The sequence below is a fragment of the Fringilla coelebs genome (genome assembly GCF_963513975.1).
Source record: "Fringilla coelebs genome assembly, chromosome: 12".
Taxonomy (NCBI): Eukaryota; Metazoa; Chordata; class Aves; order Passeriformes; family Fringillidae; genus Fringilla; species Fringilla coelebs.
Window position 1 is genome coordinate 15871271 of NC_140038.1, and position 14717 is coordinate 15885987.

At 46.6% G+C, this 14717-nt stretch overlaps 1 protein-coding gene across 4 annotated transcripts in view; it reads right to left on the reverse strand.

The window, feature by feature from the left end:
• Positions 1 to 14717, reverse strand: part of AKAP13 (A-kinase anchoring protein 13) — a 203203-nt gene that overhangs the window by 88434 nt on the left and 100052 nt on the right. For all 4 annotated transcript variants that reach the window (XM_084214119.1, XM_084214121.1, XM_084214120.1 and 1 more), the window contains exons 8-9: positions 10202 to 10391; positions 4120 to 6997 (exon numbers count right to left, since the gene is read on the reverse strand). In XM_084214119.1, the coding sequence (XP_084070245.1) occupies positions 4120 to 6997; positions 10202 to 10391 (3068 nt within the window). The remainder of the gene's footprint in view (positions 1 to 4119; positions 6998 to 10201; positions 10392 to 14717) is intronic.

Consider the following 14717-nt stretch of genomic DNA (forward strand, 5'->3'; position numbering starts at 1 on the left):
AAAGAATCAAACTTTTTGCTATTTTTCTCCTACCATAACCCAAAGACAGCACAAGAAACTAACCTTGTCTGCCCTCAATAGCTATTTTAAGCATTGCAAAAAAAAAAAAAAAAAAAAAAAATCACAAGCTGCAAAAACTCAACCCACCTGCACTGCCTCATGGATGAGAGAATTACCCTGCTGGACTAGGAAAGCAAAACCTTTGCTGCTGGAGTTTACAAAGTCCCAGCTGACTTTCCCCTTCTCCATGCTCCCACGATGGTGTCACCACCACAGTTGTACAAATTTCATGTCCCAGCTGCTTCCTCTGCTCAGCCAAGTTTTCATTAGTCACCATTCCCCAGGGGTTCCCCCTGCTTACCTTTCTCTGGCAGGAAGTCAACATCGTCATTCTCTTTGATGCCTAAGCTAAGGACTCTCATGACACACAGGACACTTTCAGGGGAGTGAAGTGATTTGGCCAAAGCCACCCAGATGGAGAGTGGCTGAGTCAGGGATAAACCCCCCTCCAATCCCACTCCCTCTCTCATTTCTACTAAAAATACTGGATGGATGACAACACCTTCTTAAGGGCGACGTATGCTTGCAGTGAGTTTAGCCCTGCAGGGATTTAGCAAGAGGAGCCTCCCATTTTCGTGGGGAAATCGTCCTAACAATTGTAACTAATGGTTTTCCACTGCCTTTAATGTCTACCCTTGTTTTTTGGGACCATCTGGTTTTGCAATGATTTTGCCTCGATTGCATGAATTTGTGGGCAGACTCAAAAATCAGAGATAAGGCTACAAATTTCTGTGAGTTCCATTTGCTGGGAGATGTGCCCGGGGTCATGGCAATGCCACCATGGTTGAGATCCTGATCCAAAGACAGAACATGCAAGTAAGGAACATCTGGTGCACTGAGGGCAGGAGAAGCAAGCTCACCCTGCTGGGTAAGAAATGGAGGATGAAGACATTAAGCCCTCAGGATTAAATTCAAGGCAGTTTTTTCACTCTGTCACTTCTTCCTAAATTTCTGTTAAGAAATATCCCAAAGGAAAAGCACTATAAAGCTATCACAGAGGTCTCTGGGCGTAGTGCCTCTTATTGCAAGTGTGGCACCATTAGTGACATTTGTTACCTGCTCATCCTGCCACTCTAACAGGGGAAGGAAATAATTCAAAGAGCTTTTCCATAGGGAAAATGCCACCAATAAGAATGAGGTGAAGACTCATAAGGTGATATTCTTCTGTCAAGGAATATCTTCTTGAAATGCTGAGATCTACAGGGGACATTTCTCCCAGGAGAATAGCTAAGGAGCAGTAATTACAGTATTTGTTATTTAAGATGGCAGACCCCAACCACGCAATCTAATCTTGCTTGGTTTGGTTTCTGCCAAGAAACTGCAACTACTCCAAGGTGTTTTGTCAGCACAAACTCATGGCATGGCACCTCTTCTCTTCTCACCCAGCCAGGCTACTGTGGTATGATTTCATAACCTAACTCCTTTCTTTTTTAATGAGTAGCATCTACCTGCCTGACTTGCAGATAATGTGCTTGCAGAACCCATTACTCAGCTGTAATGCAGTTCTGAGTCTAAAGTTAACAGTAGGAGGAGATGCCTCAGGAAGGCAGGATCTACCTTCATCAGCTTCCTTCAGGGTTGTGACCAGTCACTAGATACCTGTCTGGATAAGGAAATTGGCCTTTTGAAGTCTTTGTTTTGGGGGTAGGCGGAAAATAAGCAGAGGCAATGAGATAAACAGGTGTATATTTGGGAGCAGCTTCACAATATAAATAAAAAAATTAAAGACCTCAATGATCTGGAGTAATAGCAACAGCAATTATCAGCTGATTACATTGCTGATAAATTACCATGACAATAAACCCCTCTGACTACACGAGTTTCTGAGAAATGGCCTTGTGAGCTACACTTCCTTTGGGAAGGTTTTATTGTATTCCACCAAAAAAAGAAGTGATTCATCCTGAGAACTGACGAGTCTGACTCTGGCATGGATACAAAATTCACTGTACAAATTCAGACCTCAGGGAAAACTCCCCAGAACAGGCACAGCAGAAAAAAATTTAAGATTGCCACTGAACTCATATAAAAAACGTGCTACCCAAGGCTAGACACCAACATAAAAAATGTACACAGAAATAATTATAAAAACAAATCAGTTCTATTGAATTACTGCCATATCAGAGTTCTAGATGGTGCTCTATAGGAGAGCAGTATCAGAAATATTCCAAAAAGCGAGCTTGGATTCATAGCAGTCACTTGCCTCTGCTTAAAGCCAATTTTTTGGGGGTTTCCCCAACATTTTGATTCAAAATAATCCTAAAGTACTTCAAGAGAAAATACTACAGTTTAAATTTTGTTTTGTGCGGCATCTCATTGCACATCAACAATTTCTGCTTAAGGACAGGTCAGACCATTTTATTCTGAGACCTTTCAGCCCTAAATCCTTATGTATTTTAAATCAGTAGCAGGATTACCTCCTTTTTTTTCCCCTCCCCTTTCCATATCCTAATTCAGAATGATGACTTAACAATACTTTCCTACTTTAGCTACTATCTTATAGTTCTGTCTGGTCCCTTTTCCTTTTCAAACCTCACCTAGACAGTGTCATGGCTCCAAGAATTCAACCAGAAGTAAAGACCTGGACTGTACAGATAGAGCTGGTACAGCCAGAGGCCCCCAGGAAAAGAAGCCCAGCCAAGTATTGACTTACAGCCACTCCTATCTATTGAACTGTCAAACCAACACAGCAATAAAACAGGTTATTTCTGTAAACAGCTTTCTAGTGCACCTTTAGATCTTTCTACTTATTTACTAGTGATCTCTTGACTCATGTTTACTGGTTATCTCTTGACCCACAAACATCCAAAAAAACCCTGAACCTAACAAAAAATTGATTTGCTGGACCCTCCACTGACACCCTCCTCCCCTCCTGCCCTCAATTATTCTGCTGTCAGATATCAGAACAAACTCTTTACCATCACCCCATGCTGCACTTAGACTGAAGAAACAGCTCTCAGCATTAGAGCAGTGAAACAGCATTATAACTTCACAACTTCATGATTTCTATCATGGCAGCTTTTCTTTTAATCATTTAAATGCTTTGTTTGATTGTTTGTTTGTTAGGTGCTTGGAAATCGAGAGGCACTGTATCAATTTTCTCAGAGCAAAGAAAAAATGGCAACTGAAAAAGTTCAGCTGCTTCCATTTAACAGCTGCCTGAACAGGTGGGATATACAGATCAGATTAGCTCCATGCTTCAGTACCAAATTCACCTACCATTAAATCCCAGGCTGGAGCAACAGACCCATTTCTTTTTCATTCAATGCACCCCTTTATCTCCCTTCCTGCAGTTACCTGGTGGTGTTTTCCATTAGCTCCTGCTGCATGGAGGCTTCTATGCTGTCCCCCAAGTCCCACCGCTCTCTGCCATCACCACTCATCCACGGGGAAGGCCAGTCCCACTTCCCAGCCCACAGGAGCCAGTAAAACTCATCACCCAACTTCCAGCACTGCTGAAATGCACTGGCAAACACCACCAGCTGCTCTGACTGACAAAAAAGCTCTGAAGCTCAGAAAAGGCAGTGGGGGAAGGGCTCCCTGGCTGTTTTAAATGACCTAATGCTGCCAATTAGGAAGCAGCTTCGGGCAGTTCAGAGGGACACTGGCAGCTGGCTCACATCGACAAGCAAAGAAAATCAGGAGAGTCCCTTTGTACCCACTGGCTCCACACCAGCAAAAATAAAGGGGAAAAAGCAAAGGAGTAACACCAAGGAAATAAACCCTCATGCCCACATGAAAACTTATAACTTTAAGATAAAGTAATCCAAATAGCTCAAGCCCATTCATTTCTTGTCCAGAGAGGATTTACATGCTAGAAATTCTTCTGTAAAAATTCAGAGGAGATGATGCTCTGTTCTTACCTCCAGTGCAGACTAGCAACATGTATTTGAACTGGAAGATTTTATATGTAATTACAAATTTTTTGTTTCCAAGAAGAAAAACCTGAGACACTTCCTCTCCAAGCATCCAGCTCTTATTTCCTTTCTTTGCTGATGACATGACACAGACACGCCTACAAAGGAAAGCCTAAAAAGTAAAAAACCAATTGATTTTTCCTACCTGTAACAGGCTCAGCTCCTTGCACTCCTAGGCTGACATTCTTCTTCTTTGTTGAAGAACTGCAATCCATTTGTCCATTAAGGCTGGCTCTGGCATCCACTGCAGTCTGGGGCTCAAGCCCCATTTTTTCTGCGGCAGGTACTTCGGGGACACAAGGTGTCTCTGCTGCAAAAACCACTGCATCAAAACTTTTTACCATTTTAGGAACTTCATCCAGAGAGGAGGCACCATTAGCCGACACCAAACTCTTTGGTCCCACATTCTCCCGTGACTCCACAGGCTGCAGGTGGCAGGAACACGGCGAGAAGGGCACTGCAGGTACAGCTCGGCTTTGCTTTGCATGGGGCTCAGCCAAGCCCTCCCCCTGAGCCCCTGCCAGGGCAGTGTCACTGTCACCAGCCGGGCAGACGGTGTCGGTGCTGGAGTCACTGTCACACGTGGGCTCCTCTGCGATGGGCTGGAGCGCTGCCCGGGGCAGCACGCTCTCCGTGTCCCCCTGCTGCTCTGCAAAGGCTGCAACAGGGGCTATTGTCACCTGCCTTGGCACCTCCTTACCCTCACAGGCGTCACTCAGGGCTCCCACCTCTGAGGCGTCCTTTAACTCGTGAGTGCTGCTGTGGGGGCAGGTTTGTTGTAGTGTTTGAGCGGGGTCTTGTTCTTGGCTCAGTCCAGCGTTCGGACAAGGGTCACTCTCTGCACCCAGTGACTCATCTGCTGATGCAGGTCCATGCATGGTGCCTTCTGCTGCAACCGCTGCTCCAGCCTTGCAATCTTCTTTGGGTTGGTGTGTCGCTTTCAGCCCAGCGTCAACAATGCTGCTGCCCATCACAGGCCCCCCCGGACTGCAGGAGGGGGGTTTCACAACAGCAGCAAGAAGTTCCTCCGACAAAACCTGCTCATGGCCATTCACATGATCCTCCTGCTCAGGCTCAGCTTTGCCTCCAACTTGCTGCGAGTGGCCCTGCCCCGGGGAGCCTTCGTCCCCAGCATGGTCCCCAGGCCAGGTGGCAGCTACCCCGCCATGCTCCCCACCGTGCTGCCAGGAGAGCTCTGCCGAGCCTGCCCTCGCTGCCACCGCTTCCTGGTTTTGTTTAGATTCCTCATTATGAGTTGCAGAGGGTGTGCCTATTAAATTATCCTCAGCACAGTCTGCGCCCTTGGCACATGGAGCCGATCCAGGGTCATTACCTTGCAGAGCTGCCTCCTGCCCGGGAGGTGCCACTGCAGCATCTCCCTCCTGACTCACAGCTGGCCCCTCTCCTCCGGGTAGGGGAGAGAGAGATTCCACCTTGCTCCTCCCTTCCTGTTCTGAAGTGCTTTCTGCTTTCTCTGCTCCAGCCTGGGCAGGCTCTTTCTCTGCCAGGCCTGCGCTCAGATCCTCTGCAGGGAGCGATGCAGGCTCACGTTCCTCACGTTCACCCTGCTGAGCAGTGTCTGGTCTGAAGCTGTTGCCCATTTCACCTTTAACACCAGTTTGAGCAGCAGAAGGGGCACAGGCAGCAACTTCCTGACCACCGCCTGCATAATCTTTGCTTCCTCCATCTCTGCAGCTGCTGGTATCAGTTCCTACTGGCTCCTTTTCACTGCTCTCCCTGGCTGCAGCCCCATGGTCAGAGATCTCACCACTCTCCTGGCAATGTGCAGCTTCTTCACCACTTTCATTAGATCCTCCAGCATCTCTGTTTGCAGGTTCAGCATCAGGGCCATCAGTTTCCACACTGCCTTCCAGTGAGGGCAGGCTGGATTTTCCATCTGTGCAGCCTGCTTCCACCAGCCCTTCTTGCTCCCCACTCTCACTGCTGCCATGGACTTCCAAACCAGCAGCAGGTTTTGATGCGCATGCAGGAACCTTCACCCCATTCACTGCTGGCAGTGCTTCTGCAGTGCTGGCAGTGACCTCCTGCCTCGCTGTGACACTGCCATCACCCTGGCTTTCCGTGAAGTCACCATTTACCTGAGCAGTGCACGAGTCCACATCAGTCTCTTTGTTACTGCTGGTCTTGCAAAGGTCAACAGAGACACTGCCAGTGGCACCACCTGCATTTGCACCGTCACAGGTTGGTACCGCTCCCACATTTGCATCCTCCCCATCCGAACACTCAGTGCCATTGAGACCACTGAGTAAGGGCTGAGCAGTGCTGGATGACTCTTCCTCAGCTGGCTGTTTCTCTTCCAGCTTTGCAGTCCTCTCACCGGGCCGTGCCAGCCCATCCTCTGCCCGCCGCTGGCCCTTAGCCCTCTCGGGTGCCCCGGCACAGTTCCTGCACTCAGTCTGCCCCATGGCCACATCCAGACCCTCCGAGGAAGCTGGGGCTTCACCTGCAGCTGCAGCCACAGCAGCAGCACTGACAGCAAGCTCCTCAGCAGTTTGTACTTCCTGATGGGCACTGTCTGTGCTGCTCACGCCAGCCTGATCCAGAACAACTCCAGCCGATGTCATTCCAGCTTCCGCATTTGTATTTCCAGAGCATGGAAGATTTACAGCACCATTTACACTTGCACACAGGCTCACAGTGCAGTCCTCATCTGATACAGTCCCAGACTCCTCTGCGGATCTTAGCCACGCCTCTCCTTCCTTTTTACCGAATTTATCTGTGTTTTTACTTTCGCAGATGCTGGCTGGGCTGTTTGCACCCCCCAGGCTAACCATGTCTCTTGGTGCATCATTAAAAGCTCCCAGACTGCTGCTGTTGCATTTCTCCTCCTGCTGGGTTTGGTCTGAGAACTGCCTGATGTCCAGATCAGATGGGGTTTCCTGCCTTTCTTCTCTTGCCATTTCTTCTAAGCTCTGAGAGGTGGTGGTCATATGACCCTCTGCTCCTTTAGCACAGCTGTCTCCAGAATCTCCCAGTACAGGCTCTGTCTGCTGCCTTAAACTCTGTAACAACACACAAAAGAAGAAAAAAACCCAGGTTTATTCTGTCATGCAGTTACTCAAGACCTGTATCTACCTAATCCTATTCCACATGAATCCTATTCCTGGTACTACAAATGTACAGCAGTGGGTATTTTACATGTTTGCTTTATTAGCAGGAGGTAATATTGAAATTATTAGGATGACAGAAATGTTGGCTGAAAAGAACATCTAAAGGTCATCTAGCCCAACCACCTGCCTGAAACTGGCCTACTGCCACTGCAGCATCAGGTCAACCATGACCTTATCTTGCCAAACCTCCAATGACTGAGTACCCACAGCCTCTCTGGACAATCTGCTCCCATGCCACACCACCCTCCCATGAAGAATTTTCCCTAAAGCCAGCCTGAACAACCCAAAGCTGAAATTTGTCTCTCTACCCCCCTGCTACACCATCTGCCATCACTGAAAAGAACTGTAATCTTGGTAATTGCTCTTGAGTAGCTGTAGTCTCAGTTCTTGAGATTCACTTTAATTCAAGAACTGTAAAGAGCAGAATTCAGTCTACCAAATAATGCAAATATATACCAGCCTAGTCCCAAAGGACTTCAAGCAAATGCTGCTTAAGAGCACCTTCAGATCCCCACCCAGCACTCCCCAGCTCTTACCAGCATTCCTCAATTTTCTCTCTATGGATGGAAATGCCAGCATTGGCTGGCAATGTCCAAACACACCAACTGTCTCCTGCTCACAGGACTGAACTAATAATCTAATCTATTCCTGAGAACTGCCGGCGTAATTAAATATATGAAATTTATTTCCTAGCTGGAAGTAAAAATTTCAAAATTATGACATATTATTAAAATTAATACATGTATTATCATGGAACAGTAGGATCATAATCAATTCCTCTCTAATCTGCCCTTTCCTTCCAGAGCACCTGCTTTGTCAGGCTTTTATAGTTTGATACAAACAAACCTTTATTTAAAAAGAACTGTCTGTTTCAATATTTCCTTTCATATTCTCATCTCTGTAGAAGAGAACATATCAATGTTCACATCTTAGAAACAGTGGCTTATTAAATTACTGAGCCACCCCAGTCCCTCACACAACAGAGCTCCCCACAGGTTTGCTTGGGGTTTTGCACCACAAGCTTTCCAAGGTTACAGTGGTTTTTCACTAAGGGCCTGAGACTCTCCGTATGTATAAAACTCTAATGAACTATGTAAAATCTGAGCTTTTCTTGCATTTATTTGTAAAAGGATTCCAAAAAATACATGCATATTAGAAGTCTAACTTGAACAGCTCCCTGCAAATTTTGCTTAAGTTTTTAGTTCTCAGAGAACTAGAACTTCACACCAAAACTGGCACCTTAAACCCTCTGATAATTAAAGCAGCCACTTATGTTAACTGAGCATCACAGGGATCTTCTGGGTATTGCATATATTAAGAGTGGCTAAAATCATCACTGCTTCCTTAAGGATATTGCATGTACTTGTCTTTCCACACTCTGAGGTTTGCAAACACTGAGCAGTGCCACAGACTCACTGAGTCACAGACCGCTAAATGTACTTCTGGTGTCTGCCTCCAATCACCCTGCTATTCAAAAGTACCCTGCTGCCCAGCTCCCATCTATGCTGTCAGCTATGCCTCCCTGGTTTTGAGGCATCCCAAGCCAGGTTAGCCCTGGAGGCAGCAGCATGGCCTCTCCATCCCTTGTGTAGCACCAGGGATGGGACACGGGGCTCTGTGTGCAGTGGCACCCACAGGCTGCAGGTATTTTTTGCATGGACAAACAGTGTTCCAGGCCTTTGGTGGCTGTAACCCCACAGCAGAGCATGGAGACCGTGCTCCTGGATGCTAGCCAGGACGGACAGACACACAATAGTGACACTTGCTTGGGAACAAGCAGGGTTTTCAAAAGGAGGGGCTGCAGCAGCCCCTGCATCCTCACAGTGAAGTCACTCCGCTGATAGCCGGAAAAATACAGCCATCACCAAAGGAAGCCAACAGGCTCTCAGCTGACCCAAAATAAACCTAAATGAAATAATTACAGGGCTGCTTTCCAAATTCAAATCAGATTAGATGTGAAGTAAAACAGTGGTGGAAAGCAAAGTCTATTTCTGGTTTCATTGTCAGGCAAAATGTTGCATGAGCAAACAGGCAGTGAACGGGATATGCTTGCCATGGATTAGGGTCTCTTGATGGAAAGGGGAAGAGATTTCAGTTAGCCTGGGTTTGTCACTCATGCCATCAGTTCTTGTTGAGATTGGGAGTAATCAACATCTCAGGTACTCAGGGAAGGCTGAAAATGGCTCAGCATAGCCCACTCCTCTGCTCGTTCCCCCAGCCCACTGGCAGCACACAACAGTTCTCCCCTCCCCTAGTTAAAGCAACAAAAATATCCTGTTGTTTAGATCCTGCACCTCTTCAACCCCGGATATGAGATCTGATGAAGAAACAACACCCACAAGTGATGCCAACGGTGACAGACACGTGGGTGTTTTTGAGAAAGGGCACAAAAGTGTTCTGATGTTTCACCTTCCCAACTCAGACCCTGTGGCATGGATTTTAAAGCAGCAACCCTTTCAAAATACTACACCAACCAGCACAGAGTTCAAGAGGAGCACAGTGAAGGGACCATTATGGACACAAACCTTGTGTGGCCAAGACAGGCTTGCCCTCTGAGTCCTACACTGAATTGCTACTGAAACAGCCATTTTTTCCATCACCTGTCTCAGAAATTTTCCTCTCAGTCTCTTCTCTGACCCTGAACTTTCCATCTGAACAGAGATGTTCCCACTGTACTTAAAGCCCACACCCCCAGCCTCACTCCAGAGCCTGCCTTAAACTGCCCAGTGTCTGCCAGACAGGCAGAGGGTCAGCATTCTCCAGGAAGGTGCTCCTGCCCATCCCACTTGGTCTAAAACTAACAGATCGGGCAGGAGCTGGGAGCAGAGAGAGGCAAAACAGAGCTGGTGTCGCACAGCCCTAAGCCTGCTTCTCTTCAGAATGAGAACATTTGCTGCCTCATACAGCTTAATCAGATCTCCCCATGCTCAAGTAAGAAGCAAATGGACAGGTGTCCACCTGGATGCTTGATAATGGATCCAGAGAAAACGCCTAGGGAAACACTGAAAGATGCTAACATGTAAAAATCCTCCCCAGGTGCCAGGCTGATACCAGCCAGATCTGCTTCTCTTCCATCCCCCTCAGCCTTTTGCTCACCTGGTGCTGGTGGCTCTGCATGTGCATCTGCAGGTGCTGGATGTCCCTTTCCCAGCTGGCTGCTGTCCCCTCCGTGGCCTCAGCTGTCAGCAGGTACACATCCAGCCCACGGTGGTGCTTCACGCTGTAGTCCCCCGAGTGCACGGTGTGAGACAGGGTGCTCCACGAGTCTGGCTCCCTGCCTCCCTCCCTGCAAAACAAGGGAGGGTTAGGGGGCAGGCAAGCAGGGATCCTGCAGGGCAAGGCACACAGGCTCTCCTTCACTCTGGACAGCATCTAATCATGGGACTGAGCAGAGTGGCATCAGACAGACAGATACACACGCACACTCCTCAGTCTTGAACATTAATGTGATTTAGCGCTAATGCCAGCCACAAGCTTTATTTCACAAGGTCCTTCTCAGGTAGATGTCTGTGGTTTTTCCCCCAGACTGTGACAGACTAGCAGCTAAGGGCACAACAACTGCATTTTAAATCAGATTTATCACAGGTGAAGATCACCAAAGCAGCTGTCACAGAACAGCAGAGACCTGAAAGGCAGAACAGCAAAGAGGTAAGTTGGAAGGAATGAAAACGATGATGGTTCAACTTCTACACCAAAGCCAGCACACTGCTCACAAACACCCAACAGCCATCAAATTGCAGCAATGTTTTCACTCCTGAAATGAACTGAACCTGCTCAGTGAAACTGCCTCTGTGCAAGATCTTCTCAGTGTTGTCAGACAGCTGTTTTTCTGCAGCACTATCACAGGTTTTCTTTTTACCAATCCAAAGGAAAGAAAGGAAAAAAGATGCTGTAGATCAGAATGAAAAATAACTTAGTCGGTAAATGAAGTCAATAGAAATTTCTATTCAGTCCTCTTTTTTTGAACATCAAACCCTGATTTTGTACCACTCAAAGCAGTAATTCCTCAGATCTCACCAAACTGCAGGGCAGCTACACTGGCCCACTGAGGCAGTAAGAAAAGACTGAGGTGTTCACCACCTTCAGGTTCACAAATTTCATTTTGAATCAGAACTGATTCAGGAAACCCAACATCTGTTTTGATCATCCCAGACAGAGCAGTTTGTGCACCACCCTACCAAGCCCTGCATCCACCAGGAGAGACATGGAGCCAAACCCCAGGAATGTTACACAGGCAAGGAGATGACACTGACCGGCTCAGGGGTGCAAGAAATGGGATTTTCCCTGTCTTTCTTCTACCAGGGACACATCTACTGACACCCAGTCCCACCTACAAGCTGGGCTGGGGATTGGACCAGATGATGTTTAAAGGTCCCTTTCAAACCAAACTACTCAGTGACTGTGTGATGTCCCCTCCCTTTGCAGAGACTAACAATTTTCAGATCTCCCTTTCCTGTTCAGGTAAAAACTTCCTTGGAAGAGGCAGAGACGTGATTCTTATTAAATAATTGGGAATTTAAGAAGGTACATAAACACAAATGCATGCCATCAACCAGGTAAAACTGCACATAGTTTTCAGAATCTTTGCTGATTGGTATTGATTTAAAATCTGCAAACCTTTCTTATGGGCAAGGGCCCCCCAGCAAACCACAGGGCTATCTCTCTGGGAAGCCAAGCAATCTAGAAAGCAAAGTCATAACGAGCAAACACCATGATCAGCAACAGGAATGGGCAGAGCAGGGTGGGGAAACGGTAAAAAGGTTCATCAGAGGCAGAGAAACCTGTGCAGGCAATGGTGGTGGCAATGGCTGCCCCTGCTCTGCTCCAGCACAGTCACCCACCCCCTTCTGTGACTCATCTTGGGTTAAATCTGCAAGGAAATTCAGACAAAGGATTACTATGGCTTTCACCATTCTCTACCACTTATCTCAGTCATGACTTGACTTCAGCAGAATTACACTTGATTTCAGCAGAATCAGTATTTCCACAGAGAAACACAAGGAAGGAGCCAGTTTCTGGTGGTGATTGGTCTAAGTCCACAGAGGCACTGAAGTCAACTGAGCCATTACAAGTAACTAAAGAAATGACCTTCCTTTATCAAGAAAACACAGACATTTCTGTCTGGAGTGTTTTTCTCTTCAGCTGTCATGTATGAGAAACCACTGTACCATTCTCAGAGTACAACAAGGCAGTGAGCACAAAGCCCACAGTCACCCACTCACGGGAACAACAGATTAAAGAACAGCACACGATGAATTTGCTCTACTTTCTCACCAGCTTCAAGGACCCTCACAGGCATCTCCCAATCAGCACCCACAAAGCTGCCTGCATGACCTGTTGAGCCTCAAAGGGCCCTCAGCAACTTCAAAAGGCTCAATCTGGAGCAAGATGACAGGCAGAGTCCCCTGCAACACCGCACGTGTGTCCGCCCCTCCAGCAATCTGCAACCTTCACATGGCCCAGATGGATCAAACAGTCACTTTTGCTCACAAAGACAGCAGTTTCTTTTCAAATTCAAGCTGCCAGTCTGTGTTACACGTTATGAAAAGTTTTGAACCTTTTGAGAAAGCAAGAAGTTTCTCACATTCAGCCAAGTACAAACTCCAAGCTCTCATTTTTAATAGCTGTTACCTTTGTTACACAAAATTAAACTGTGAGATAGAGAATGGTTCAATCTACTGCCTCCTTCAAACCATGCCTTTCATACTCTGCTCCATCCCAGCACTAATGGTCTGAAGCAGAGAGGACAAATGAGGATTCACAAGCATTAACTCATTTTCCCACCACTGTTCCTGTTGTTCAGGCAATCTCTTCCAAGGCCATTTGAGAAGACACTCCTGCTCATTTGCCCTCATACACTGAGCTTCACTGTTCATGCCTTTCCTGCATGTCTCACTGCAAGTCCTGGGTTTTACTGAGAGATGATAAAAACACACTTTCTTCCAGGAAAAAAGCTTTGCTGTTACTCATTTTGTACTTCCTGGCTGTGAAAGATGCTTATTTTGTCCAGACTTGGAATTTTTGTAGTGGTTGTAGGCTTGCATTTCCCAGCTGCTCTACTAGGAGATAAAAACAGATATGCAAATACTTACTGAAGATTTATTAGCCAAAATAGGTATACAAACTCCAGGCTTCAAGAAGTTTGAAAATCTGCTTTTGTTCAGCACAAAAATCCAGTTTGCTGTGCTTTGCCAGAAACAACGGAAATCTGTCTTCTTATGAGATTTAACCATCCTGGGCCAAATCTTTCTCATCTTCCCTTTTCAACAGTTTCCCATCAAAATACGTAACAGATACCAGTGAACTGAACATTTTGTAAGAAACATTTCTGAGCTCAACTTTCACAGAAGAAAGTATCTTGGTTAAAAAAGCAAGGACTGCCTGAGAAGGCTGATAATGTTCACTAGCTCTCCCCTCTGCATAACCATGCCATGGGCCACTGAAAAAGCCTGGAAGAAATCCTCCAGCTCTGGTCAGCCTTCTGTGCCACGAAGGCAAATCCAGAAGGGAAATTTTTGGTTGAAATGAAGAACAGACTTACCAGCCCACCCTTCATCTGAAGAAAGGTGGCTTAGAGAAGGATGACAACTTCAAACAGAGAGAGAGGGGAACCAAAAATACTTCAAAATACTCTCAGGCCATGTCCTGCTCCATCTGGGAGCTGATTAGATGGCTGAAACTACAGGATCACCTCCTGCCCATCTGGCATGTAAGACAAGATGACAGATGACAGAATCACAGAATGGTTTGGGTGGGAAGGGACCTTAAGGATCATCCCAACATGGGCAGGGACACCTTCCGCTAGACCAGGTTGCTCCAAGCCCAATCCAAGCTGGGATGGGACAGTAAATAGAAAGTGGTTTTTATTTAAACCTCGCAGCACAGCCCAAGCAGACTGGTGCCTTTTCAAAGCAGCCTTCACTGTACTCATGCACTGAATCTCTCCTGATCTGGCAGGAAAAGGAAAGGAAAGCCCACACCGCAGGGCTCCTGGCTTCCGGCAGATATGGGCGCGAGATTTTTAAGACGAGAAGATAAGAGAGAAAAGGAGAACAAAAATAAAAAGCCCCAAAAAACAATAAACAACCAAGTGATCAAAAGCTCTGCCTGGCCTCAAAAGCTGCAGAAACTGCTCAGTAACATGGCCTGAAATTCAAGGCGCTGGTGCTTGCAGCAGGCGTGTTTTCCACTACCAAGAGACAAGGTTTGAACTGCAAGGGAGAGAAAGAGGAGGGAGGAAGAGATCAGAAGATGAATGAAAAAGTTTCAGTGAGTTAAGCCAAACTTCAGGTTAGGGAGATCTATCCCACAGTTTCACAAAGGGGTGAGGAAGGCAGTGTGGGAACTCAAGGTGTTATTTCCTGGGGATATCCCATCCAGATTTCTGAGCTGAAACAAAACAAGCTCAGTACCATGGCCCTCTCTTAGGACCTTACTGCAAGCTTGACAACAGCTGTGGGTTTATTCTGAAAGCATCAGTCTCTAGATCCACAAGACAAAGAAAACACGAAAAAAAAGGAAAAATTTGTTTAAAAAAATTTAAACAAAGCCTGTATCACTATGGCTGCATGAAAAGCTAGGAAAAGGCCATAATTTAGATGCTCTTATCTGT